This window comes from Hypanus sabinus, chromosome 17, assembly GCF_030144855.1.
Source record: "Hypanus sabinus isolate sHypSab1 chromosome 17, sHypSab1.hap1, whole genome shotgun sequence".
Classification (NCBI taxonomy): domain Eukaryota; kingdom Metazoa; phylum Chordata; class Chondrichthyes; order Myliobatiformes; family Dasyatidae; genus Hypanus; species Hypanus sabinus.
In genome coordinates this window covers 53,806,122-53,831,927 of record NC_082722.1, presented here as the reverse complement: position 1 = coordinate 53,831,927, position 25,806 = coordinate 53,806,122, and the positions used below count along the sequence as shown (strand labels likewise).

At 36.0% G+C, this 25,806-nt stretch overlaps 1 protein-coding gene across 2 annotated transcripts in view; it reads left to right on the top strand.

The window, feature by feature from the left end:
• The window catches only part of nfat5b (nuclear factor of activated T cells 5b), a 192,870-nt gene extending 171,172 nt beyond the window's left edge, over positions 1–21,698 (top strand). For both annotated transcript variants that reach the window (XM_059993108.1, XM_059993107.1), the window contains exons 12-14: positions 1,294–3,769; positions 5,720–5,985; positions 12,404–21,698. In XM_059993108.1, the coding sequence (XP_059849091.1) occupies positions 1,294–3,769; positions 5,720–5,985 (2,742 nt within the window). In that variant the 3' untranslated portion in view covers positions 12,404–21,698. The remainder of the gene's footprint in view (positions 1–1,293; positions 3,770–5,719; positions 5,986–12,403) is intronic.
• The last annotated feature ends 4,108 nt before the right edge of the window (positions 21,699–25,806 follow it).

The window sequence follows — 25,806 nt, the reverse complement described above, 5'->3', positions numbered from 1 at the left end:
TGTAACTAAGGAAGATACAAAAGTCTCTGCCAGGGTCCCATTACTTCAATTCTTCTTCAGTGTTTTCAGGCTCAATCATTCAGATCCTCAACAATATAAAGTTGGGTGAGGATATGTTGCTATTAGGGTTAAAAGAGTTCTCCCCAGATTTTGGGAGCATCTGTCAATAAATGTGGAAATCACTAACAAGTTGTTTTGGCAAATGGTGTAAGCTAAGGGATCAGAAGATCTACAAAACTGTACCACCTTGTTGTATAAATTGTTATGACAATTAGAATTAAGCCTCTCAGAATGACCAGTAAAATTCTGACCACAGCATCCTGAAATAAGCAACTGCCCAAAAAGGTGGGAAGAGAGAAAGCATAATATAGTGACCACAATGAGTTTTACAGTAGAGAGAGATAAAATAAATATTAAAAATAAAATAAATAGTTATAGACTTCTGTATGAGGCACGATGTGGTACTTGTGGAGGAATTCAAGTTAGTGACTGGGACAAGGGGATGGTTAGTCTAATAAATAAGAGATCAAATTAATGGGATTAAATTAGGCTTCCCCTTATTCCCTTTTTCCCTTTGTTGTAGTTTAAAGAAAAGATAAAATATGAAGTAATTAAACCATGTGAAATCAAGAATAGCTTACAAGAACATTAAACAAAGATTTATGGGCAATTAAACATTCTTTATTCAAAGAGAGAAACCAAATGAATTGCAGCTGCAAATTCAACTTGCAGCATAAGCTGTAGCAATTACTGAAACTTAGTCCTACCGTAAATGCCTTGCAGCTAAATTGGGCATGAAAGACAGAGAAAGTACTGGTGAATGAATGGTGGGGTGAACAGAGGATAGAAGTATACTTAATAGTAGAAATAAGACAGGGAAAACAATAATTAAGAAATTTAAATGGATTTAAGAACAGCCCTGGTGTACAAGTCCTCATGGTAGCTGCTATAAAGTGTTAGTGAATGTAGAGATTAGGCAGAGTGATGTAATGGACAATTTTGAATATCACATAGATTGGGATGGAATAGCCAGTCTAGCTTATACTAGTAAAGCAGAGAATTTATTCAGTGTTTTCAGGATAGTTTTCTAAATACGCATTTTATTGTTTTAGAAGACCATCCTAGATCATAAGACATAAGGGCAGAATTAGGCTATCTGGCTCAACGAGTCTGCTCCGCCATTCACGGAAGGTCTTTCAATCTTATAAAACATAGGGCACAAAGACTATAATATATAGTTATGATCTCAATATTGCTCTGATTTAGTTTCTTGTTTACTTTTCTCCTGTTAAGAATCAAGAGATGGGAGCTGGACAGCAATCTTTGGAAATCTCATCAAGCATTACAACTGGGCCTTCATTCTCTGGATCTGCCTCCAGGCAAGGAGGAGACGGTGATCAGCACCAGCAAATTCAGTCAAGTGTGTTTTCAAGCACAGATGCCTTATCTGCTGTACGGAAGCAAGACATTTCTCAGCCATGCCCATTTCAGGCATCAGAATGTACCACCCAGGTCCAGAATAACGAAGGTTTGCTGCAGCAACCAGCACAGTTTCACAATGCTGGCATGTTGTTAGATTCAAGAGAGGTACAGCCAAGAGAAATGTTACCATTAGATGTATCCAAGATTTCCTTATCCCAGATGCCTGAATCAGCTCTGCAGCAGCAACAAACACAGCAGAAGCAGCAACAGCAATCACAGGCCCAGGCACTACAGGAACATTCAGCCAATATCTTCCAACAGAGCAGCAATGCATCACAGTTGCAAAGTGCTTTGCAGTCCTTGCAGCCGGGAAACTTCCAGGCAAATTCTGAAAATGGCAGAAGTGGCAACGTAAGTCTTGTTCAACAGAGTTTGGAGGCTTCTCAGCAGCAACTGGCCTCTGTTTTATTTACTGGATCCAGCCCATCTGAGTCAATACAGCAACCTGTGGAACAGGTGCAAAAGCAAATAAATGCAGGGATGTTCCGCCAAGTAAATACTATGCAGAGCAACCTCCCTCAAGATCTGTTCTCAAATTCAGATAATGGATCCCTTCCTAGATCTGACAGTGTTCTTTCTGGACCTGAGAATTCATTGTCAACTCAGCAGGTGCTGGAGTCCTCTACGAGCATGATGTTGGGAATGCAACAGAATATTTGTCAAGGACCAGGGCAACTGCAGTCAGAGTTGTATCAATCCCCTTTAAATGGAAACCTCCAACAATCTGATATTTTTCAGCAAACTACTCATGTTATGTCCAGTTTGCAATCAAGTGATGGAAATCAGCATCAGATGTCACACAGTGCTTTGTTTTCAGCCTCTACAACAGTAGAAGGGAATGAAAACACAGGAAATCCACAACAACAAACGTCTTCACCAAATGTCTTTCAGTGCTCTAATTCTATGGTTGCTGTGGAAGACACCTCAGTGCAGACAAACCAGAGGCAAACTGATATGTTTGAATCAATTGTACAGATGCAGCAAACTGGAGAAAATCAGCCCCAAGTAACTTTATTTTCAAATTCAGATGGGTTGATGCATGTGAAAACTGGTGGCTCCTCACAACCAACTGGGATATTTCAGCAAAGTGGAGAAATGATGTCTACCCAAACTGGAAACTTTCTGCAACAATCTCATCCATCGTCAGAACTATTCCATCCACAAAACTCTCTCAGTCAAGTTCAAAGTGCATCCCATTCACAGACTGGGCTCTTTCACTGCCCAAACAATGTCTTGCAACATCAGAACACTGCTGCTTCCCAAGATCAAGTGCAGTCAGCAATATTTCATTCTCAAGGCTCGTTGGCAGTTCTCCAAGGCTCATCAATTGCCCAAGATCAGCAACAAGGCACTCTTTTTCTTTCTCCAAACTCTTTGCCTTCACTTCAAAGTAATAGTATTTCACAGGAAAAGCAACAGGTCAGCTTTTATTCACCACAGAGTACAATTCCAACACTCCAGAGTTCAAACAATCCTGAGCAACAATCTGTGAATGTCTTTCAGACCCCGACACAAATATCTCAGATTCAGAATACGATGATTTCTCAAGAACAGCAGCAACAACAGCAACAGAACCTTTTTCAACATCAAGTGACCTTATCCTCTTCTCAAACTAATACTTCTCCACAAAATCAGCAAGCATCTATCTTTCAGACCCAACATTCAATAGCTGCACTTCACAACAGCAATTCACCTCAAGACCAACCTCAGAATGTTCTTTTTAATTCTCAGAATTCAATAAATAACAGTATAACTTCCCAGGAACAGCAACAACAGAACATCCTTTTCAACTCTCAGAATTCTATACCTGCAATGAATACAAATCTGGCTTCTCAAGAGCAGCAAAACCAAACCCTTTTTCATACTCAGCCTAATATGGTGTCAGTTAATCAAGACCAGCAATCATCCATACAATTCCAAAATCAGACTGCTTCACTTCAAAATAGTGGGACGTCTCAGGGGGATCAAAAACAGTCATCAGTTTTTCATGGTCAACCTCAAATGCAGCTTGTTCAAAATTCAGGGGGCACTCAAAATCAGCAGGCGACATTGTTTATTTCTCAAACTTCAATGTCTGCATTACAGAATAACATGAATCAACAAGAGATACAGCAGTCTAATGTGTTTAATCCTCAAAATAATGTATCTGTCCTTCAAAACAACACACCTGGATCAGGCCAGCAACAAAATACACTTTTTCACCCCCATGGGACCATGAATCAACTACAGAATTCACCTACATCAGCACAACAACCCACTGGTTTATATTTGTTTGGAATTCAAAGTGGTAAGTTGGAATTAAATAAATTTGGTGAATGAAAACTACTTGACTGCCCAATTAAATTTTAAATGTATATTTTCTTCCACTCCATTTCAGAAAGATAAAACTTTAAATTTCTTCCTCTTTTTCCTTTTCTAAACTGTTGACTTTTGCTAAGGTTCTGTAGGTGCTGCCTAACCTTTGATAGGTTTTGCAGGTGTTCTTTCTTCATGTACCAATAAGAATGACACCTGGAACTTTATCGCTGTCAAGCTGTATCTATGTATATTCTAAAGTGGCCAGTTGAACTTTATTTAATTTTATCGTCTTCCCTTTCCCTTCCCAAATTTTATGAAGAATTTAATTTCCTCTCTTGCTTAACCACTTGCAAGGTAGGAAGTCTGTTCCCAGTCTGTGCCCTTGAGAAAGCTTGTGGAAAAATATGCAAATAATGGATTTGTTTATTTTTTTATTAACTTATTCACTGGCAATATCACTTTCCAAGTCGATACTTATTGCTTATCCTTTCTACTTTTGAACTGTGTGGCTAGCGAGCCCATTTCAGATGGGAATTATGAGTTGACCATTGTTGAGGACTTAATGTTGTATTTAGGACAGACTAGATAATGAAGGGATATTCCACTCTTAAAGGACATAAGGAAATTAAATTGGATTATGTAATCAAGTAGTTTCAAATTGTTAATTACCTTGTAATTCTGGATTGATTGACAATAACTCAAATGTAAATTTCTCAACTGCGGTGCTGGAATTAGGACTAATGTTTCCAGTTCTCCATATTACTAATCATGCAAAATAATCACTATGCCACCAAAGCTCCAAGTTAAGCACCTGGTTATTATTTTAATAACTAAGTAAAAATCTTCCCCTTTTTTTGAAAAGCTCTCATCTATATTGATGACTCTGTAGGGTGATCTGATTGAGATTGGAATCATGCCAAAATCTCATCAGCATCTTCCAGTGTATCACATATTGACACATTAGTAATCAGGTTGATGCAAGATCTTCTACATGACCTCTGCATCAGGGTTTTGACTCCAGAGTTCGGAGTTGGTATCATCATTACCATATTAAACTCATTTACTCATTAAATTCATGATCATGTGACAGTATAATATTACTGTTTTTTCTGCTGTCATCGCAGAGTGGAGCAGAATTCTCAGGCAACAGAAGCAATCAGCACCATGTATCACCTGATATCACTTAGTCCTTACAGTCTAAAACCTGTCTTCACTCTGGGAAATGTGAATCCTGAACTTCAAGAAATAATCCAAGATAGAGTAAAGAATGCAGAAGAATCTTCATGTTTAAGGGTGATTATGTTCTTGCTCATGTGCAGAATTCTGGGTTTTGCACTTCTGCAACTGATGGAAAGTTACTCAAACTTCCAGCACCTCTGATAAGTAGAGGGTTTGAATTTTTATTTCTTCAATTTAGTTAATGTTATAGGGTCATATCCATTCTAATACAAACAGGAAAGACTAATGACCACTGTGTCTCGGCCAGTACCATTGCCACTTGTCATTTAGTTTCTTGAAATTTCTGCCCTGTCATCAATATTCCCTTTGTTCTCTCTGTTGCCCTCTTCTCTGCAACTTTGATCTCTAACTTTTTCCTTTTCTAAGAAAAGTTGTAAGTCACCATCTCCACTGATACTGCTTTATCTTATTGGTATTCCCAGCAATTTTTGTTTATATTTGAGATTGATAGGTTTTTTGAATCCAAGAGAACCAGGAGATTTGGGATTTGGTTGGGAAAGTTTAATTGAAGAAGATTAGCAGTACAAACACCAAAAGCTGTATGATCAATATTTGCAACTATTTCTTAAGTTCTTCAAGACTCAGCCTTGTTTTTGGAATGGATAAAAATGTCTGCAGATCTTAAAGTGAGGAAGTACAGCACTTATTTTTGATACACACAGAAGTATACTCAGATTACTGTGTTTTTTTTTAAACACAGATTGCAGACAATTGATGAGCATAACAAATGTGTCTCAGCAATGCCCAAGTGGACCGCCTATGTCTGATCAACTGCTTGTGATAAACCAGTCAGGGCAAGCACAGAATGAAGGACAAGCCGTTTCTCCACTTCTCTCACAGCAAATGACTGATTCAAGGCAACTATCATCAACCATTCCTACTGAACAGAACATGGAAAAAATCGATGACATCCTTGTCTCATTACAGAACCAGGGAAGAAGCATCAACAGCTCTTTTAATCCATAGGTAGGAGAAATTTGGGTACTATACCAAGGTGCTTTAGTGATAATAAATAGAAGCTATGTTTTAACCACAGCCTTGAATTTTAAATTAAGTATGTACATGCATATGTAACATTTAATTTTTCTGGATTGCCTATTTTCACAACCCCTGCACTTAACGCATGGAAAACATCCCCAGAATTTATACCTCCCACTTAAAAGTTGAGCCATTTGATAAGGAAAACCTTTTCACAAACAAGAGAATATCTGCAGATGTTGAAAATCCAAGCAACACACACAAAATGCTAGAGGGACTCAGCAGGCCAGGTAGCATCTATGGAAAAAAGTACAGTCGGTGTTTCAGGCCAAGACCTTTCGGCAGGACTGGAGAAAAAAAACTGAGGAGTAGATTTTAAAGGGTAGGGGAGGGAGAAAAACCTCCTCCTCCTTCAAAAGAAGGGGCTTTCCTTCCTCCATGATCAACGCTGCATCTCTTCCATTTCACACACGTCTGCTAAATCTGCTAATCCACCCTCCCGCCACCCTACCAGGGATAGGGTTCCTGTTGTCCTCACTACCACCCCACCAACCTCTATATCTAGCACATAATTCTCTGTAACTTTCGCCATCTCCAACAGGATCCTACTGTCAAGCACATCTTTCGTACCCCCACCCCCACCCCACTTTCTACTTTCTGCAGGGATTGCTCACTACACAACCCCCTTGTCCATTCATCCCTCCCCAATGATCTTTCTCCTGACACTTATCCTTGCAAGTGAAACAGGTGCTACATCTGCCCCTACACCTGCTCCCTCACTACCATTCGGAACCCCAAACAGTCCTTCCAAGTGAGGCGACACTTCATCTGTGATTTGTTGGGGTCATATACTGTATCCGGTGTTCCCATTATGGCCTCCTGTATAACGGTTAGACCCGATGTAGATTGGGAGACCGCTTCGCTGAGCACCTGTGCTCCGCCCACCGGAAAAAGCAGCATCTCCCAGTGACCACCCATTTTAATTCCACCTCTCATTCCCATTCTGATATGTTTATCCATGCCCTCCCCCACTGTCATGATGAGGCCACACTCAGGCTGGAGGAACAACACTTTATTTTCCATCTGAATAGTCTCCAACCTGATGGTGTAAACATCAACTTCTCAAATTTCTGGGAATGCCCTCACCCCCCTCCTTCACCATTCCCCATCTCCTTATCTCCTTGCCCACCTATCACCTCCCTCTGGTGCTCTTCCCCCCCCCCCCCCCACCCTTTCTCCCATGGCCTTCTGTCCTCTTCTATCTGACTCCCTCTTCTCCAGCCCTGTATCACTTTCACCAATCAACTTCCAGCACTTTACTTCATCCCTCCCCATTCAAGTTTCACTTATAATACGGTATTTCTCTCTCCCCTTCCCCCCCCCCCCACCTTTTAAATCTACTCCTCAGCTTTTTTTCTCCAGTCCTGCCGAAGCATCTCAGCCCAAAACATTGACTGTACTCTTTTTCATAGATGCTCTCTGGCCTGCTGAGTTCCTCCAGCATTTTGTGTGGGTTGCTAGGAAAACCTTTTCCTCTATTTATCCCATCTAAACCCTTCATGATCTTGTACTCATTTTCCAAATCACTGTTTAACTTCTCTGAAAAAGGAGAAAACCCCAGATTTCAATCTTGTAGCTAAAATCCATCTTGTTTGAAACTATTTTAGTAAATCTTTTCTGTACCTGCATTATGACCTTGATGTCCTTACTGAAATTTGGTGATCAAAACTGAGGCCTTATAAAGCCTCAGCATCACATCCATGCTCTTGGATTCTAGACCTCTTGAAATGAATGCTAACATTGCATTTGCCTTCCTCACCACCGACACAGCCTGCAAGTTAACCTTTAGGGTGTTCTATACAAGGACCCCCAAGTCCCTTTTCATCTCAGAATTTTTGTGTTTCCTCCCCATTTAGAAAATAGTCTGCACAGTTATTTCTACTACCAAAGTGCATGACTATGCAATTTTATTTTATTTGCCACTCTTGTCCATTCTCCTAATCTGTCTTAAGTCCTCCTACAGCCTACCTGTTTCCTCAACACTACCTGCCCCTCCATTATCTAAATCATTCCATTATCTAAGTCATTGATATACAGCATATCAATAAGCAGCCTCATGTGTGGCACTTTGTCAAATACTTGAAAGACGAAATATACAACATGCACTGCATCCTGTTTATCTATTCTACATGTAATCTCATCAAAGAACTCCAACAGTTTTGTCAGGCAAGATATTCTCTTAACGAAACCATGGTGACTTTGTCCTATGGTGCCCTGTGTTACTAAGTACGCCATAACCTCAATCTTAACAATTGCCTCCAATGTCTTCCCAAGCACTGAGGTCAGGCTAATTACTTTTTGCTGCCTTCCTCCTTTGTTAAAGAGTGCAGTGACACTTGCAGTTTTCCAGTCCTCTGGCACCCATGCCAGAGTCCAGTGATTTTTGAAAGTTCATTATTAATCCCTCCACAATCTCTACTGCTACCTCTTTCAGAACCATAAGGTGCAGTTCATCTGGTCTGGGTTACTTATGTACCCTAAGATCTTACAGATTTTGGTCTGATCATTGTCAAAAATTTCTTGTACCCATTTAAGAACTCTGCAATTTTGTCTATGTTATCTCATTTGTTCTGCCAAAATATTTGTAGTTCCCCATATTATATTTATTGTGGTTACCTATCTGCTCATTTCATCAATCTTTTATTGCAAGTGTTGTGTCATCTGTGAAAATCAAAAGCTCTGGTCTTGGAACAGAAACTGGGAAACACAACTCTATTTTTCTGCAGTCTGGATAAACAACAGTCTACCATGACTCTTTGCTATCTCACCTGCAGACAATTTCTTCACCATCCAGTCTGTCATTATACTTGTACGTAAAGATTGTAAATAGCTGAAGCCCCAGCATTGTTCCTCCATGTCACAGGTCACATCATCCTGCCCAAAAATTACCTCTCTATTCTTTCTATTTGTATTTTTTTATCCATTTCTAAAGTTATACTAATAGCAAAAGGATTGTGAGGGATAAAATTGGTCCCTTAGAGAATCAGAATGGACAGCTTTGTGTGGAATGGAAAGAGATGGGGGAGATTTTGAACAGTTTCTTTTTTTCGGTATTCACTAAGGAGAAGGATATTGAATTGTGTAAGGTAAGGGAAACAAGTAGGGAAGTTATGTAAAGTATGACAAAGTGGAGGAAGTACTGGCGCTTTTAAGGAATATAAAAGTGGATAAATCTCCGAGTCCTGACAGAATATTCCCTAGGACCTTGAGGGAGGTTAGTGTAGAAATAGCAGGGATTCTGACAGAAATATTTCAAATGTCATTAGAAATGGGGATGGTGCCAGAGGATTGGCATTTTGCTCATGTGGTTCCATTGTTTAAAAAGGGTTCTAAGAGTAAACCTAGCAATTATAGGCCTGTCAGTTTGACGTCAGTGGTAGGTAAATTGATGGAAAGTATTCTTAGAGATGGTATATATAATTATCTGGATAGACAGGGTCTGATTAGGAACACTTAACATGGATTTGTGCATGGAAGGTCATGTTTGACAAATCTTATTGAATTTTTTGAAGCGGTTACGAGGAAAGTTGACAAGGGTAAAGCAGTGGATGTTGTCTATATGGACTTCAGTAAGGCCTTTGTCATGGTTCCGCACAGAAGATTAGTTAGGAAGGGTCAATCGTTAGGTATTGATATTGAAGTAGTAAAATGGATTCAACAGTGGCTGGGTGGGAGATGCCAGAGAGTAGTGGTGGATAACTGTTTGTCAGGTTGGAAGCCGGTGACTAGTGGTGTGCCTCAGGGATCTCTACTGGGTCCAATGTTGTTTGTCATATACATTAATGATCTGGATGATGGGGTGGTAAATTGGATTAGTAAGTATGCAGATGATACTAAGATAGGTGGCATTGTGGATAATGAAGTAGGTTTTCAAAGTCTGCAGAGAGATTTAGGCCAGTTAGAAGAGTGGACTGAGCGATGGCAGATGGAGTTTAATGCTGATAAGTGTGAGGTGCTACATTTTGGTAGGAATAATCCAAATAGGACATACATGGTAAATGGTAGGGCATTGAAGAATGCAGTAGAACAGAGTGATCTAGGAATAATGGTGCATAGTTCCCTGAAGGTGGAATCTCATGTGGATAGGGTGGTGAAGAAAGCTTTTGGTATGTTGGCCTTTATAAATCAGAGCATCGAGTATAGGAGTTGGGATATAATGTTAAAATTGTACAAGGCATTGGTAAGGCCGAATTTGTATTGTGTACAGTTCTGGTCATCGAATTATAAGAAAGATGTCAACAAAATAGAGAGAGTACAGAGAAGATTTAATAGAATGTTACGTGGGTTTCAGCACTTAAGTCACAGGGAAAGATTGAACAAGTTGGGTCTTTATTCTTTGGAGGGTAGAAGGTTGAGGGGGGACTCAGTAGAGGTATTTAAAATTATGAGGGGGATAGATAGAGTTGACGTAGATAGGCTTTTTCCATTGAGGGTAGGGGAGATTCAAACAAGAGGACATGAGTTGAGAGTTGGGGGGCAAAAGTTTAAGGGTAACACAAGGGGGGATTTCTTTACTCAGAGAGTGGTAGCTGTGTGGAATGAGCTTCCAGTAGAAGTACTGTCATTTAAAGTAATATTGGATAGATATATGGACAGGAAAGGAATTGAGGGCTATGGGCTGAGTGCGGGTCTGTGGGGAGTCTGGGACAAGAAGGCACAGCTTCAGGATAGAGGGGTGTCTATTTAAAACAGAGATGCAGAGAGATTTCTTCAGCCAGAGGATGGTGAATCTGTGGAACTTGTTACCATAGGCAGCTATGGAGCCCAGATTATTGGGCATATTTAAGGCAGAGATTGATGGGTTCTTGATTGGACATGGCATCAAAGGTTACGGGCAGTGGGGCTGAGGAGACGAGAAAAGGATCAGTCATAATTGAATGGCAGAGCAGACTCGATGAGCCAAGTGGCCTCACTCTGCTCCTATGTCTTATGATCTTAAAACCCTACAATGCGCATCATCACATTCCAGGAGTGTCACCTTTCAGCCCCATTCATTTCTCCAACGCTTGTTCCTTTTATAAATGCTAATCTTTAAGGTGCTTGATTATTCTGCATTTTCCCACTTTTTCAAGAAAGTGAAAACAGATGGGATAATTTCTGTGTATTTACTTATAATTATATAATATGATTTATAATAATTTATATGTAATATAATTATTACTTTTTTGTTCCTCATCAGTGCTTTGGTCTTCCTTTACTGAATTCTGAAACTTTGGTCTTGTGACATGCACCTCTTATATTCTTGTTTACACCACACCCTTCTTTACTATTGATATTCGGGCAGCTATACAAAACTCTTACCAATGTTTGTTAATCTACGTATTTTTTATTTGTTCCACCACAATTAATATTACTGGATTTACTCAGTGAATCCTTAATCTCTCTATTACTATACTCTTATTTTCTTTTAATATCAGGGCATCCACAACTCTTTTTCTATTTCGCCATTCTTTTCTAATAGTCCAGAAATATTCAGTTCCTTGGGTTCTTGGTGACAAATGCTAAAAAAATTATACACATTAATTTCTATTTGCACATTAATTCATCCATCTTGTTATAAATGCTTCGTACATTCAGTTAAAAGTTCCTCAGTTTTGTCTTTGCATTAATTTTCCTTGCTCTCACTCCCTTTGATATAACTTTCAAATATTACAGCTTAGCCTTTAAAATGGAGTTTTAAACCCATTTGAAGTAATGTTTTAATTATTGTCCCTGATCCAATAGTTCAAAACTGAGTTTCTACTTACTATTTGTTACATTGGGATGCAAGTTAGCAAACTAATTTTACCACTTTTTCACAGCTTCATCTCAATCAGATTAATTGTAATGCATTCTAATTTTATTTATTGCTTCATCTTTCCAAGAATCCATTTTTCTTTACACCATCTGAAATAGTCACTCACAAGTGATCATACCATCACTGAAATGAAGTATCATGTTGTAATAAAACGTTTTTTCTTGGAGAGTAAAGGTGGCACACTGTACATCCTATACTTAATTTAGACTTCCATCTTAATTTGATTTGGGGATTCGGGGTTACATATAGAGAAGCTCCTTCTGTGTCTTTATTGAAACTGCTAAAATCAATCTTCTCCATAATATAATGTTTATACAGTAATATAATGTTTGAATTCATGATTCTGAGATGTACAAATTGCAATTTGCAAATTGCTCAGAAAAATAAAAAATGTAAAATACTGTTGAAAAGTTGAAACTATAATGAATTTGTATATGCACTAAATATTATGTGATGTAAATCATTCATTTCAACTGATTTTCTGTTCTGTATATTTAATAACTGATTATAATCATTCATGATAAACAGTAATTTTTTATTTATTTCTAGGTATTCATATGGTACATATTCAAGAAGTTGTGAAGAATCGTCAAACTTGTGTGAAACTAGAATGCTGTCATATGAAGGGAAGATAGAATTATGTGACTGTACCATGAAGGGAAAGTTATTGATATTCCTTGTATCCATTTCAGCTTTTAAACTTGTCCTTGACCTATATTTTAAACCATGAAGCTTAAATTCTTTATTCATTGCACTTTGAGTGCATTAATCCAGATTTTTAATGATGTTTTCTTGTTTGCATTCCACTGTGGAAGGTGCATCTGACAGAGTGCATGTCTACAATTAGCCAGCTCCCTCTTAAATTTAAACATTTTGACTTTATTACAAAGGCTTTTAAGCTGATTAACACTCAGCAAAAAATAAAGATTACTAACAATATATTAGGAAAGCTTGTTTAAACAGAGCACTTATCAGCTATTTGTGCTAAACGGGCATATATAGTGGCAGTTGTGTGCTGTACAGCTTCTGAAATTCAAATTCATTAAATTTCAGAATCGTACAATGTGCCATCATTTCAATGTATGTGTGTTTAGAAGTTAATGGATTAGTTTCTATCCCATCGTCTTTTTATCATCATTATCTCAATCATTATGCAATGTGTCATCACGACACATGACCAAGATTCAGTGTTGATCAGGAGCCACAAAAGTCTACTTGCATAAGTAGAATCTATAGTGTAGCATAATGAAGACAGTCTGCAACCAGACAGATGAATTTTAAATATGTATCTATCCTGGAAAATGTTTCAGTTATAATGACAGCAAACAGTGGACATAACAAAAAGGATTTGGAAAAGGTTTATAATCTCCCTATTCTTCCTCAAATAGCTACAGAAATCATTTCTATTTATTTAGCTAAATATATGGTGAGCTTTGTATTGGATCCTGTCTTGACATTGGCATTTTGTGTTTTTCCCCATAATAAGAGTAAAGCATTACTCATAAACCTAGTAAGAAACTTCAATTACAAATTAAATGAATGGAGCTCACTGACTCCATGAAAAATAACTGGCAAATAATAGAATACAATGGATTTCAGTTAATTGGGGAAGCCGCTTGTTTGGGACAACTCGTAAGGAACATTATCTTAATTGAGAAAATAGCTGGGATTCCCTTCATTTATTTGGGACACTGTGTTGCTTAATTGGGACAGGAGGCTTGCTGAACAGTTTTTAATTAGCATTTGTGCACTTATAAGGCCATTAGACAGTGCACCATGCTTAGAACTAACAGCTTTTAAATTGCATCGGTTACCTGCACTTGTGTTCAAAAAGCAGTGATTTTTGTCACTGATACTTGGCAAGAAATAAGCTATAAGACAGTTCAGAACAGTTTTGCTGACTGTAGTTTCAAGGCTTAGAGTTGCCAGAAACAGCTGGGAGTGAAAATGGAACATTTACGCTACTTCAACAAGGAACTATGAAGAATTTGAAGATATCAACAATCTTGAATGCTACCATAAAAATGAAGATTTGGAGGATCCAATAGTCAAAAACATAGTATGAAGACAGGCCATTATCTGCACTCAGTGTCTGCACTGATTTTGTTCATTTGCAGTCAGTTGAAAGAACACAGCAGACTACTCTGGATGAATTCCTCCATTAATAAATATTGGGAATTAATACACCATTTTGTAGTATTGGTGGTGTTCTAACTTGTATTTTATTTAAATTCATAATTTGTTTTCAGTTAAATGGTAGTTTGAATTTATTATACATTGTTAACTGTTTCCATGAAACTTCAGCTAAGTGGGGCAGCTGCTTAATTAGGCCAAAATGTACCGGTCCTGATGCGTCCATTGTAGAAACGTTGCCTTACTGTTAGCAGGAAGTCTCTTAATTGATATAATAGGTGACATATCCTGTTCTGGTGTTATAAAAGTGTCATTGATACTGATTTCTGGATCATTATTTTTGATCCAACTGAAATTAATTATGACTCTTCCTTGTTATTTTCAACCCTGTTCTCACATAGTCAGCTCTGCTTATTGCGTGTACATGGTGTACATGCTAGATTGTAAAGGGAAAGAAGTCTAATCTCTAGTTTTCCTTTGCTGTTAATTTTAAACCTGAAATCTCTGGTTTTGTATTCATTGCCTGCAACTTTGTTTCACACAGAGGTAAATGTTGTCTTCCTGACAGTCTTGTAAATGCAATCAAAGAAGTGACCTTTCTACCCATTAACAGAGGACGGTCTATCAGGCAGCAATTAAGTAATCAATTTGCTCGGTTGGATACGTCTCTATCTTGATTAGAAAACTACCAGTAAATTCCCTTTCTGTTTGCTAGTTAATTTGAATTTTAAGACCATCTGTCCACAAATTCTGTTGTTGAAGAAGCAGGAGGCACAGTTTTAAACTTTTGACTTCAGAACTCTATAGATGCTGATTGAACTATGTTCACATAAGATAAATGTTAAAATACTACGAATCATCGCTCCTCACGTAGACAGGATCATAAAGATCTACTACTTTGATCTTCTGTTCAGAAAGTACATACATTGATGGTAATATCTGTATGTACCACTTGTGAGGATTGCCATCTTTCCTAATCTGGGATCATTAAGTTGAATATATGTCGGTCCTGCCCAGCAATTACAGGTGGTATGATACGGAACTTCTGACTTACATTGAGTGTCCATGATTGATATTGAGGAATAGGATGAATACTTTGTGTTCATACCAGTGACAGCCCGAGATAAACCCATCACATACATAAATTGAACTATCAGAAGGTCTAACAGTGAGACCTGTATATTCTCCAAATATTGAGCAGTGTGACCTACATTAATGAATGCAGTGATTTATGGAATGATCTCTTCAAGAAACACTCAAGCATGTCAAGATGCTTAAAGACACAGACTCTTTATTTAGGAACTCTTAATCAGATGTGATTGGTGCTGCCTTTTTCAACTTCTTAAAGCATCATTCTCCACAATTTTTAGAAAAATTGTGACCAAATGCCTATTCTAATCAGAGGACTGTGTGCTTGTTTCATACATGACCCGAATATAATAATCTAATCAATATCTTAGAAACAAAACCATAAGACCCTTTGGCATTCCCAGTATTTTGATATTCCTGTGAAGTTGTACTACTGATAGAGTTGTAATTTTATCTAGTTACATAAATGAGTATTTTAATCAAACTTGCAAAATTTTCTTTTGCGTGTGATGAGCAGTATGTGGTTCCTGATTTTTAGTAGTAGTGAGAACGTCAATTTGTACAGGAAAATAACTGTGAATCTGTATATATGAATGATTCATAATCTGAATCTAAGCAGCACCTGCAGTGAGGAAACTTAAATTGTAATGTACCTACAGTATGCTTCCCTATTGTTATCTAGAAAGCTGATTGACTTTGAAACACGATGGACAGGTGAATGGGAATATTTTTCTTTCCTAAATCCAATATTTGAACTTTGATGTTGTGGTATAGTGACATTTTTGCATTTTCTGTTAGAAATGCAAATGAAAATTTGATTTAGATACAGTATTAAATGTTTTAATGTTGATGTAAACCAAAGTTTGGATGTATTGAATAGCTTTATACTTTTTCTAGTTATAAGTAAACATTTAATAGCTTTATAAGTATTGTGCAGACCTAATGTAAATATTACACTTTTTGATACAGATAAATATTGGTTTAACATCATGTCACCAGTCAGTATTAAGGTGCAGGTTCCCTTGATAAAAGGTATCATTATTAGATATCTTGGAAGAAGTGAGGGGGAAAATCCCATTGAAGACACCTGTCCATTAAATATAACCCATCACCATTATAAAAGATTTTTCTTTAGAGTTGAACTACTATTTCGCAGATTCCTAACACTAAGAAATGATTGGTATCCTCCTAGATCTAATGATTAAACTTCTTTAGAGAAAGTGGATATGATGCACATTGTATGCAAAACAAAAAAGACAAACATATCAATATGAAACTGAAATGGATATTTAACAATACTTTCATAGGTCTATATATTAACCAAAATATGACCTGGCTTTTCATTTTTGCTGCACTCTGTTAACACTTCCACTGGGATGAGCTGGATAATGTAAGTGAAACAGCTAACTTTCCTTTGGAAAGATGAGCTTTTGGTTGAAATCAAAGTAAACATGCTCTAATAATGGAATTTCCAGCACTTTATTCAGCTAATATTGTGACCATTGATTCCCTTTAATATGTCAGTGATTTTTTTCCCTCTGTCAACTGTCCACAGTACTACTTTTAAGTATTTATGTTTATGAAAAGTCATTCAATTGTATATTTCTTTTCTGTTTACTGTAAATATTTAAACTATTTTCTTACTGTGCACATTTTGAGCCATGCAAAAACTTTAAGCAGCTACTTCTCTTCCTTAAGAGGCACTGAAGATGTTTTTGGTGGTACGGTCTTTTCTTGTTATGAAGGGAGCTTCAGCTGCCTGACCAGCTTTTAGGTCAGTAATTTTAAATACAGAGTTTCTATTCAAATTTGGATGGTTTATATCTAATGTATGTTTCATTTTTGGAAAGCAGCATTTTTTATATGTATGTGTGTATGTATATAAAATATATACATGCATATATACATTCACACAGATATATATGAAATGGCATAATATTTTGTTATTTGTACTAAGTGAGTACAATCAAATTATAAACTTTACCACATATTTCTGTGGTGGCTGAGAGACTTTGTCAAAATGAGTTTGGATTGGCACTTTTGCTACTACTGTTTTTGAATGATTTTAAATGTTTTAAATGGTAATCAAATATTTATGGGACATAGTGTAAACTAGTAGGGCTAAATATCTTTTTAAATACCTTTGCATGAGAATTAATATAACCAGAAAATGGTGAATAGAAATATAGGAATATTTTTCAGATTTCAGCACACCAGTGTTCATTTTATCATGAAGCAGAGCTGAAACCTAAACATGCATTTAAAAAAAATCTAAATGACATATTTTGAGTTCACTATTTACTTTGATTCTGTTATTGGTCTTGTACTACTTTGTTTCCATTACTGCTAGTGCACATAGTAGCAGTCTAAATAAAAGAACGTGAATTTATATTGCTGAACAAAATCCTGAATTTGTTGTGTATTTCAGCACACAATACAATTAGACCTCTCATTGATTCCTTGTAATCTGTCTCTTTGATTTGCAATAACCAATCCAGTTAATACTTATTATTTCACGTTCCTAGAAACAATTGCATGTCTTTGTTTTACACACTGTAGTGTTGCTGACGTTGCATATCAAACTGGTTTGTTTCTTTATTTAAGATTTAACCCAATTTTGTGAGCTAATTATGTTATCATTGTTCCAGAGGACTTTTTTGTGGCACCATGTTTCTGAAAATCTCTTCCAATGTGAAGTTTAAGTGTGCCCACCCTCAGCCCCCCTCAATGACAATCCCCATATGGCCGTGACCACCAGCCCTCTCTCTTCTCTCAACTCCCCTTTTCTGGTTCCACAGGTCTTAAGCCTTGGATGCCACTGAAATCTGCAGTAGCTGGCTCTTGCCTGCATGGTTATTAATACCATGCATCTCTTGACTTTTTGTTTTTCCTTGGATTTTTCAAAAACATAATTTAGTTGAGCCAGCTTTATTTCAGAATTTAGTTCTGTCACTTGTATATTGTTTGATCACTTAAAAATTCTGATATAAGATTTGAGTTTGCATTTCCAGGCTCTCATTTTTGCTAATAAAAGGCACAATTATCAGACTAATGGAACAGATTATAATTCAACTAAACGCTTCTGTTTTTATGAACTTTTAATTAAAATCTAGTGGATAGAAAAGATGGGATGCAAATAACAACATTTATCAATCAACCTGTAAAATTATAACTACTGTTTTTACGTTTTTCCTCATTTTCATTTATCCTATTGGTACTACTCTGTTGAGATGACCTAAACAAAATGTGCAAATATTCTGCAGGTTTTATATAAATAATTTTGAGAGAATGAGGGTCACTCATATTTCTATACAATAACTAGTAGGACATTTGTAAGTATTTAATCTTGTATTCAAACTGAAATTGATTAAATTTATTAATCAATAAATTTATTAATTAAATTGATAAATTAATTATCAATACAAATTGATAGTTCATTTGTACTAAATGAACAGTATTTAGTACCAGGACTGATGGGCATGTCATGTGACAAATGAGGAGCATTAAAATAGCTTCCTTGCTTGTTATATTTCTAATTTGAATTTAAAGTTTTACTGAGACTTTAACTTTATGATCAATAACTATTGTTTTGGAAGTAAATAATATCTGAATCAAAATTTCACATGAGTCATCCAATTTTATTCTTTCAAGAAAATGAGAACTAAAGTCCACTAATCTTTTGTTCTGATTTCCCCCATTTTAAATTGGCATAGCATATTAATGTTTAGTGAAACCTATTTCCATTTTCATATGCTTTTTTTTTCATTTGGAAAGAAAGCCACCGGTGAGGTTTTCTATTAATTGTAAGGTAGTCATCAAATTCCACATTTTCAACAGAGGAACCATGATTGCAGATCAGAATGCAAGCACATTTTGTTAATCTTGTTGGAGGCTGTTGACATTCATCAGCTTCCAACAGGATGTACAAATTGAAGAATTAATCTTTACATCCTTCTAATTAACTCTTTTTAATTGTCCTTATATTCTGCATATCCAAATGCAATACAAATATAGTTTAAATTGGAACATCAATTCCATGATATCTCCCACAACATCTAGCAGAAAGTAACAAAAAAAGTCCTAGAATTTTTAACATTGTCTTAAATTACTGTAGGTCCTTTGGACAAATATTTTACAATAAATACAAATTCTGGCAGTAATAAAAACAGGAAGTGCTGGAAACGCTCATTATCAGCAGACAAAGAAACAATTAATTTTCCAGGTCAAAAACTCTTCATTAGAAAAAATGAAAAAAGAAGTTACTTGTTATTTACAGAGGGTGAGAGAGCCATTGATAAGACTGAGAGAGCATATCTGATAAGCTGAAGCCCGGCCTTTATTTCAAATTTACAGCATCTGCAATTTCTTGATTTTCCTATTTTACTAGAGTAAATGGTTTTTATATTTTTGTGAAGTCACAGATTTTAATATAACATTGCTTCATTCAATATACCAGGAGCATTCTAGCAGAAGATTTCAGGTGGTAGTTCACCAACAGTGCACTACACTGGTAGATTTGTAAGTCTGCAGTGTTTTAAACCAGAATAGCAGTAATACTCAGTACTCAAAACAGTGATTTCATGTTTAATGAACAAACATAAAAAAGATGCTATATTACAATTACAGAGTTGGATCATATACAGCACAACAAAATATTACTGTACATGACCCATTCTTCTTCAGCATTACATACCATTCATCTTTCAGTGACATTTTTCCCCTGGCAATTTTGGCCTTCTGAGAAATATTCTCCAATTTTCTTGGTGTTTCAACAACTCTATCATTGTCGAGGCAAAACTTGTCTGTCAAATATTTGCCATCTCTCCAAACACACTTAAAATGAAGGCAGACAGTATATATTCACTTTTATAATTATCGCATATACAAAATGCCTCAATGATGTTTGATTTTAATGTTAAAGGAATGGTTCAGTGGTTAATTGTGTAATAAGAATAAGAGAAATTTATAAAATTTCTGAAAATATATCTTTTTTTTCTCTCAATGTAAAATGTTCAAATCTTTGATACATTTCTCCAAATAGTGGGGAAATTGTATTTAAAAAATGGATTACTTTCTCTGCTCTTTTTGGTTTTCTGTGCCGGCCGCACAGTAGCATAGTGGTTAGCACAACGCTTGACAGTACAGTCAACCCAGGTTCAATTTCCGCTGCTGCCTGTAAGGAGCTCAGGTTTCCTTCCACAATCCAAAGATGCACCAGTTGTTAGGTTATTAATCATTGTAAATTGTCTTGTGATTAAGCTAGAATTAAATCAGGGGATTGTTGGGCCTATTCTGTGCTGTAACTCAATCAATAAATAAATAGCTGAAAACCTGTAACCAATAAATATATTGTATGGAGTGCTCTTACAAACAGGTCTGGTATGTAAAAGTAGCAATACTCAATGGGGAACTAGTTTAACTTATAAAAACAAAGTGGATTAAGTAGTTGCTCTGAAATACTTAATTGTTTGGAAATAAGTTTTTTTGCCACAAAAGTTATCAACAGATAAGAAATATTTTAAGGAGAAAATTTGTATTTTTAAACAGTATAGATTTATTTCAAAAGGCTTAGATCAAAATCACTTAATAACAAATCAATGATTGGATTGTGAATTATACAGTCTCTTTCTGCTTATTAAGTTAAACATTTTAAAATTACTAACATAAGCCATTAACTTATAATTGTAAAGATGTAACTCAAAGAACATTTGTACTTTAGTAATCATCTCAGCGAGTAACATTGTAAATACAGACTCTTAAGTGTTTTCACAGTCCTGAAAACAGAAATATCCACCATTTTTGAAATTCACGTTAGCCAATACTTGAGAAGCAATGGATGGCATTCAACCCTTGGCTGGAATTTATATCTGATATTATTTCATCCATCCTTCACACCTAACATAATGTTCTCAAATTTGAGTTAAACCATTGAATATAGAACTTGCTAAATTGGAATTCCCAACAATAAGATATGAAATGCACAAACAAGCAGATCCAGCTTTGGTAAGTGACTGCCAGAGATATTGAACAATGTTTTTTTTCCTGGCATTGTATTGACAGACATGTTTTATTTTATTTACAAAATTTCTCAGCCAATGGTAGTCAAGCCGTATCAATGTAGATTCCATCAGAGATCACGTTTCACCATTCCTGATAGCTGCAGAGACAGTGGTGTCCTTCTGCTAGTTTTTGTCCGTGCACTAAGAGCGAAGTTATATGGATTGTTCAGCCATTGTCAACGAAATCCAACATTCTCCTCCTCATTGAGAGGAAAATTTCCAGTAAATTATAAACTGGATTTGATTCCATCTATTTAATTTACTCACTTTAGAATTGAAACCATTGGTTATGTTGCACATTGAACCACTGAACCTACTTTTTAATTTTCCTGCTATGATGTGAAATCAGTATCGAAATGTGTTACTGATGTTATGCTTAAGTAGTCATTTACTAACAGCACTGATGTGGGTGGTTTGGGAGATACTTCTTGCATAGATGTTTAACTGTTGAATTTAAATAAATAAATATTTTGCTTTTGTTGGGATATTTGTATACTCTAGCAATTATATTTCTGTAAATTGCTGCTATCAATATAAATAAAAAAAATAAATTCCTAAGTCTCTGGGTTTCTATATAATCACTGAATATAATTAAAATGCTACTGCATTTTAAGAATTTGACATTAGGACTATAAAAATGGAAATTGTATTTTTCAGTGATTCAGTCTATTCTTCCAGCTTTTCAGCAGTAAACTGTCAATATTTAGTACTTCCACATGGACCATAGTTAATCAAATTAAGATATTTTAAACAATTCACACAATAATTGCTCCTATTCATTTCATCCTCTCCAACCCTTTACCTTTCCCATCCACCTGGTTTCACCTTCTAGAAGGTTTCCACCTTCTAGCTATCCTCCTTCCACTCCCCCCATCTTTTTATTCCGATGTCTTCTCTCTTCCTTTCCACTCCTGAAGAAAGCTCTTGGTCCGAAACATTGACTGTTCATTTCTATGGATGCTGCCTCACCTGCTGAGTTCCTCTAGTATTTTGTGTGTGTTGCTTTGGAGTTCCAGAGTCTGCAGAACTTATCATGTTTATTAGAGAAAAATTGTTGTTTCAATAAAGACAAAATGCTGCTGGAACACAGCAGGCCAGGCAGCATCTATAGGGAGAAGCACTGTCAACATTTCTGGCCAAGACCCTTCGTCTCGTCCGGAAACGTCAACAGTGCTTCTCCCTATAGATGCTGCTTGGCCTGCTGTATTCCACCAGCATTTTGTGTGTGTGGTTTGAATTTCCAGCATCTGCAGATTTCCTCATGTTTGTTTCAGTAAAGAATTGAATTGAACTGAATGGGTCAATTATTCTTATTTTATCCTGGGATCATATCTGTAGCAAAATATACAGCCATTTAGACAAACACTATCAGTCTATTTTTAAATGTGAAATTAAACCTGCATCCCCTCAGTTTGCAAAAACCATTAGAAGGAAAACATGTTCCTGTACAGAAATAGGGGGAAAAAAGCTTATATTCTACTTGAAATTCCAGTAACTATTATCCATGGAACTTAGAAGTAAAGATATTTGCTGAGAAATTGGATTATGTAGCATACCCCTATAATACTATGTTATCCAATTTCTATGAAAGGTAAGTTAATGACAGGTGGGGACTGAACAAGTGATATATGAAGTTCATTATTTTATTCTATGTGTTTGACAGTTAACACATCTCAATACCATTTATAACATTTCAGTCTCCAATGAATGGCCTGTTCAGTCCATCGGCCTGAACTGCATGAACAGCCTTTTTGTTGAATTTAAAGATTTTATATCAACTGTTGTGGGGGAACTGCCAGGTTCTCGTGCAAATTCCACACCAGCACCACCATGCACAGTAATAGCTCTATCCTCTTCCCAAATCCACAAACCTTTTCCTATTCATAATCCTCTTCTCAGTCCAGATTTACTAGCTTTTATATGTGGAGGGTAAAGGTTCACCACATTCACAGTAAGATCACAACAATGTGATTGCTTTGGGACCCTGATGAAATTCTATATCACTGCTTAGGATATACTTTAAAGTTCCCTATTTAAAACTTCACCACCAGTCTTAAGCGTTCTAGCTTCAGAAACATTTTGATGTGAATTAGTAGGCCTCAAATTAGATGACTCAGATTTGAATGCCAAGTCTCGACTGATTTCTGGATGTTTTCCCAGGATTGGTTTCCATGCATTGCAGCTGTTTAAGTAAGTTTGTGTATATAACTGACAGGCTGAAAATGGTGGCAAAATTAGAATCCACTTGGATATCTTAAGGTCAAAATTCCTTTTCAGGAATTAACTAAAGGCAGAACTTGTTAAAGGTCTAACAATATTCAGAGCCGAAAAGGGTCTCCTCGTACTTTAGCCAACCTTCTTTCCTCAGCTAGCACAAACAGCAAAACAAAACAGATTATTGTTTGAGGGATTTACTTTCTGTAAGTGTATTCCCCCATTTGACCTACATAGAAACTAGTTGTATATGAAGGACAAAATTATTCTACAAGGAAAATCTGATCTATCAATGCAATTTACTTAAAAATAGAAAATGAAAAACAATAAGCAACTAATTGTTTAAAAATAAAGGTTTCAGGGGAAAATTAGAAATACTAATTGAAACAATATGGTTAATTATCTATATTGTGTACATTTACGCTTAGTTACCTGGGCATAATTTTCGGTCTTTAAATGCTGCATGGTGTAGCAGCTAATAATATACATAGCACAGATTCATTCAGTGTTTGAGATCTTTTTATCCTTATGGATATTTACTCTCTATGGTAACAGCAATTGACTTGGAAGTAATTGCTGGCGATCATGGAAATTCTGATTCGTCGTTCTGAAAGCTTGCCATTGACGCACATTCATGATCTGCAGAATGTATCTCCATTACTGCTGTGTCATTTTACAGTTATTTGTTGTAAGAAATTGCTGAAATAACTGCTGGATTCCTATTACCAGCTTTATTATTTTTGGTTGTTTCATATTTAGGAAATGAATTTCTCCCTTTATGATTTAAATTAACTTTACATTAAAATGATTATTTCACTATATTCAAACTAAGCAAGTGTTTTCTTTAAAGTAAACCTGTGATAATTTATAGATCTATAAAAGGAGTAGTTTCTTGAGAGTGGTGAAGGGAAGTTGCTCACTTCTGGCCTCAATGAAACTTGCTCAGAAAACTCCAGGAATGTGTTCCTTTTCCACATCGGAGTTGGTGTCAAACATTAGTGACGTCATTGTACTGGCTGAGTAGACAATCAGATTAAATGATTTTGATGGACAATACAATTGAAAGGGGAAAAAAAGATATTTTTGTAACCTTTTATGCATGCTCCAAGCCAATAAATACTGATAGATTAAGATAGAACCTCAGCTCAGACATTAAAATAAGAATAAAATTGAATTTTGATTTTAAAAAAACAGTCTGGGCTGATTAGATCATAAAACAGGAGTATAATTAGGCCATTCAACCTATCAAGTACTCTCTGCTATCGATCATAGCTGATTTATTTTCCCTCTTGATCACATTCTCTAGTATTTCCCCGTAATTTTTGACGCCTGTACTAATCAAGAACATATCAACTTCCACTTCAAATATACACAATGATTTTTGCCTCCACAGCTGTCTGTGGCAATGAATTCCATAGATTCATTACCCTCTGGCTAAAGAAATTCCTCCTTACTAAGGGGTAATTAGAATCCCCCTCTAATATTAGTTATCGTGGTTTTCAATGTTTACCAGGAATTATTACTTAGACAAAATTGAAGTATACAAGATAATTAATTCTGTTAAATTATTTTGCGATTATGACAAATATTGTAAAGGATGTACTGGTAACCAGATCAAGCCTTCAGAATTTAAATATCCATGAATCAGAGGTTGCTATAATGTTTGCAGTTAATGCTGTTCTCTACTTTCCTGAATTTTGTCATAATCATCTGACTAGATACTAAATCTTCTCAAGTATAAATGTATTTACAATTTACTTTTGAGTAGACTTGAAATTTTTGAAAAGCTTTCAGTAAATATTAAATTCTAATTGATTTGCAGCTGTTGGAATATAAACTGCTTATAAACTGGGCAAGCTGAATAAAAAGTGTTTGTGAAACAATGTTAAATCCATCTGATAGAAAGATACATAGAAATGTAGAACTTAAGTCCATTTTAAGTTATTAGAAGGAAATTGTTAATTTAATGAATGTTGGTAAAATAGTTGAAGCCCCATTGAACATCAACTTTATGATTAACACAGTTACATTAATAACTCCGCATACTTTATGAAGTATTTTAATAGGCATGCAAGATCAAATTCAGCTGATTTGTAGAACTAGCATATGCAGTTACGGTGAAGAAATTAGAGATGGACGACTAAGAAGCATCCTGAATTTATGAAGGGGCATAATTTCAGTTCATGTATATGTGGTGAAAAAGAAGTTCTTTAAAATAAATATCTATTACAAACAAAATGATTGTTTAATCCAGATATAACTATTAAGTAATTCTAATTTGTAATGAAATTAGTCTTAATGATTAAAAAGTTAATGAAAACTAACTAATCTGTGTGGTGTGAACTGCTGGCTTCATTTGCTAACAAGGGAATTGACACGATCTTATTGAAAAACAGAGGACCAGGTTGCAATACAACATGAGGCCTCTGGTGGCAATGGTTTTATCCTGTATTTTTA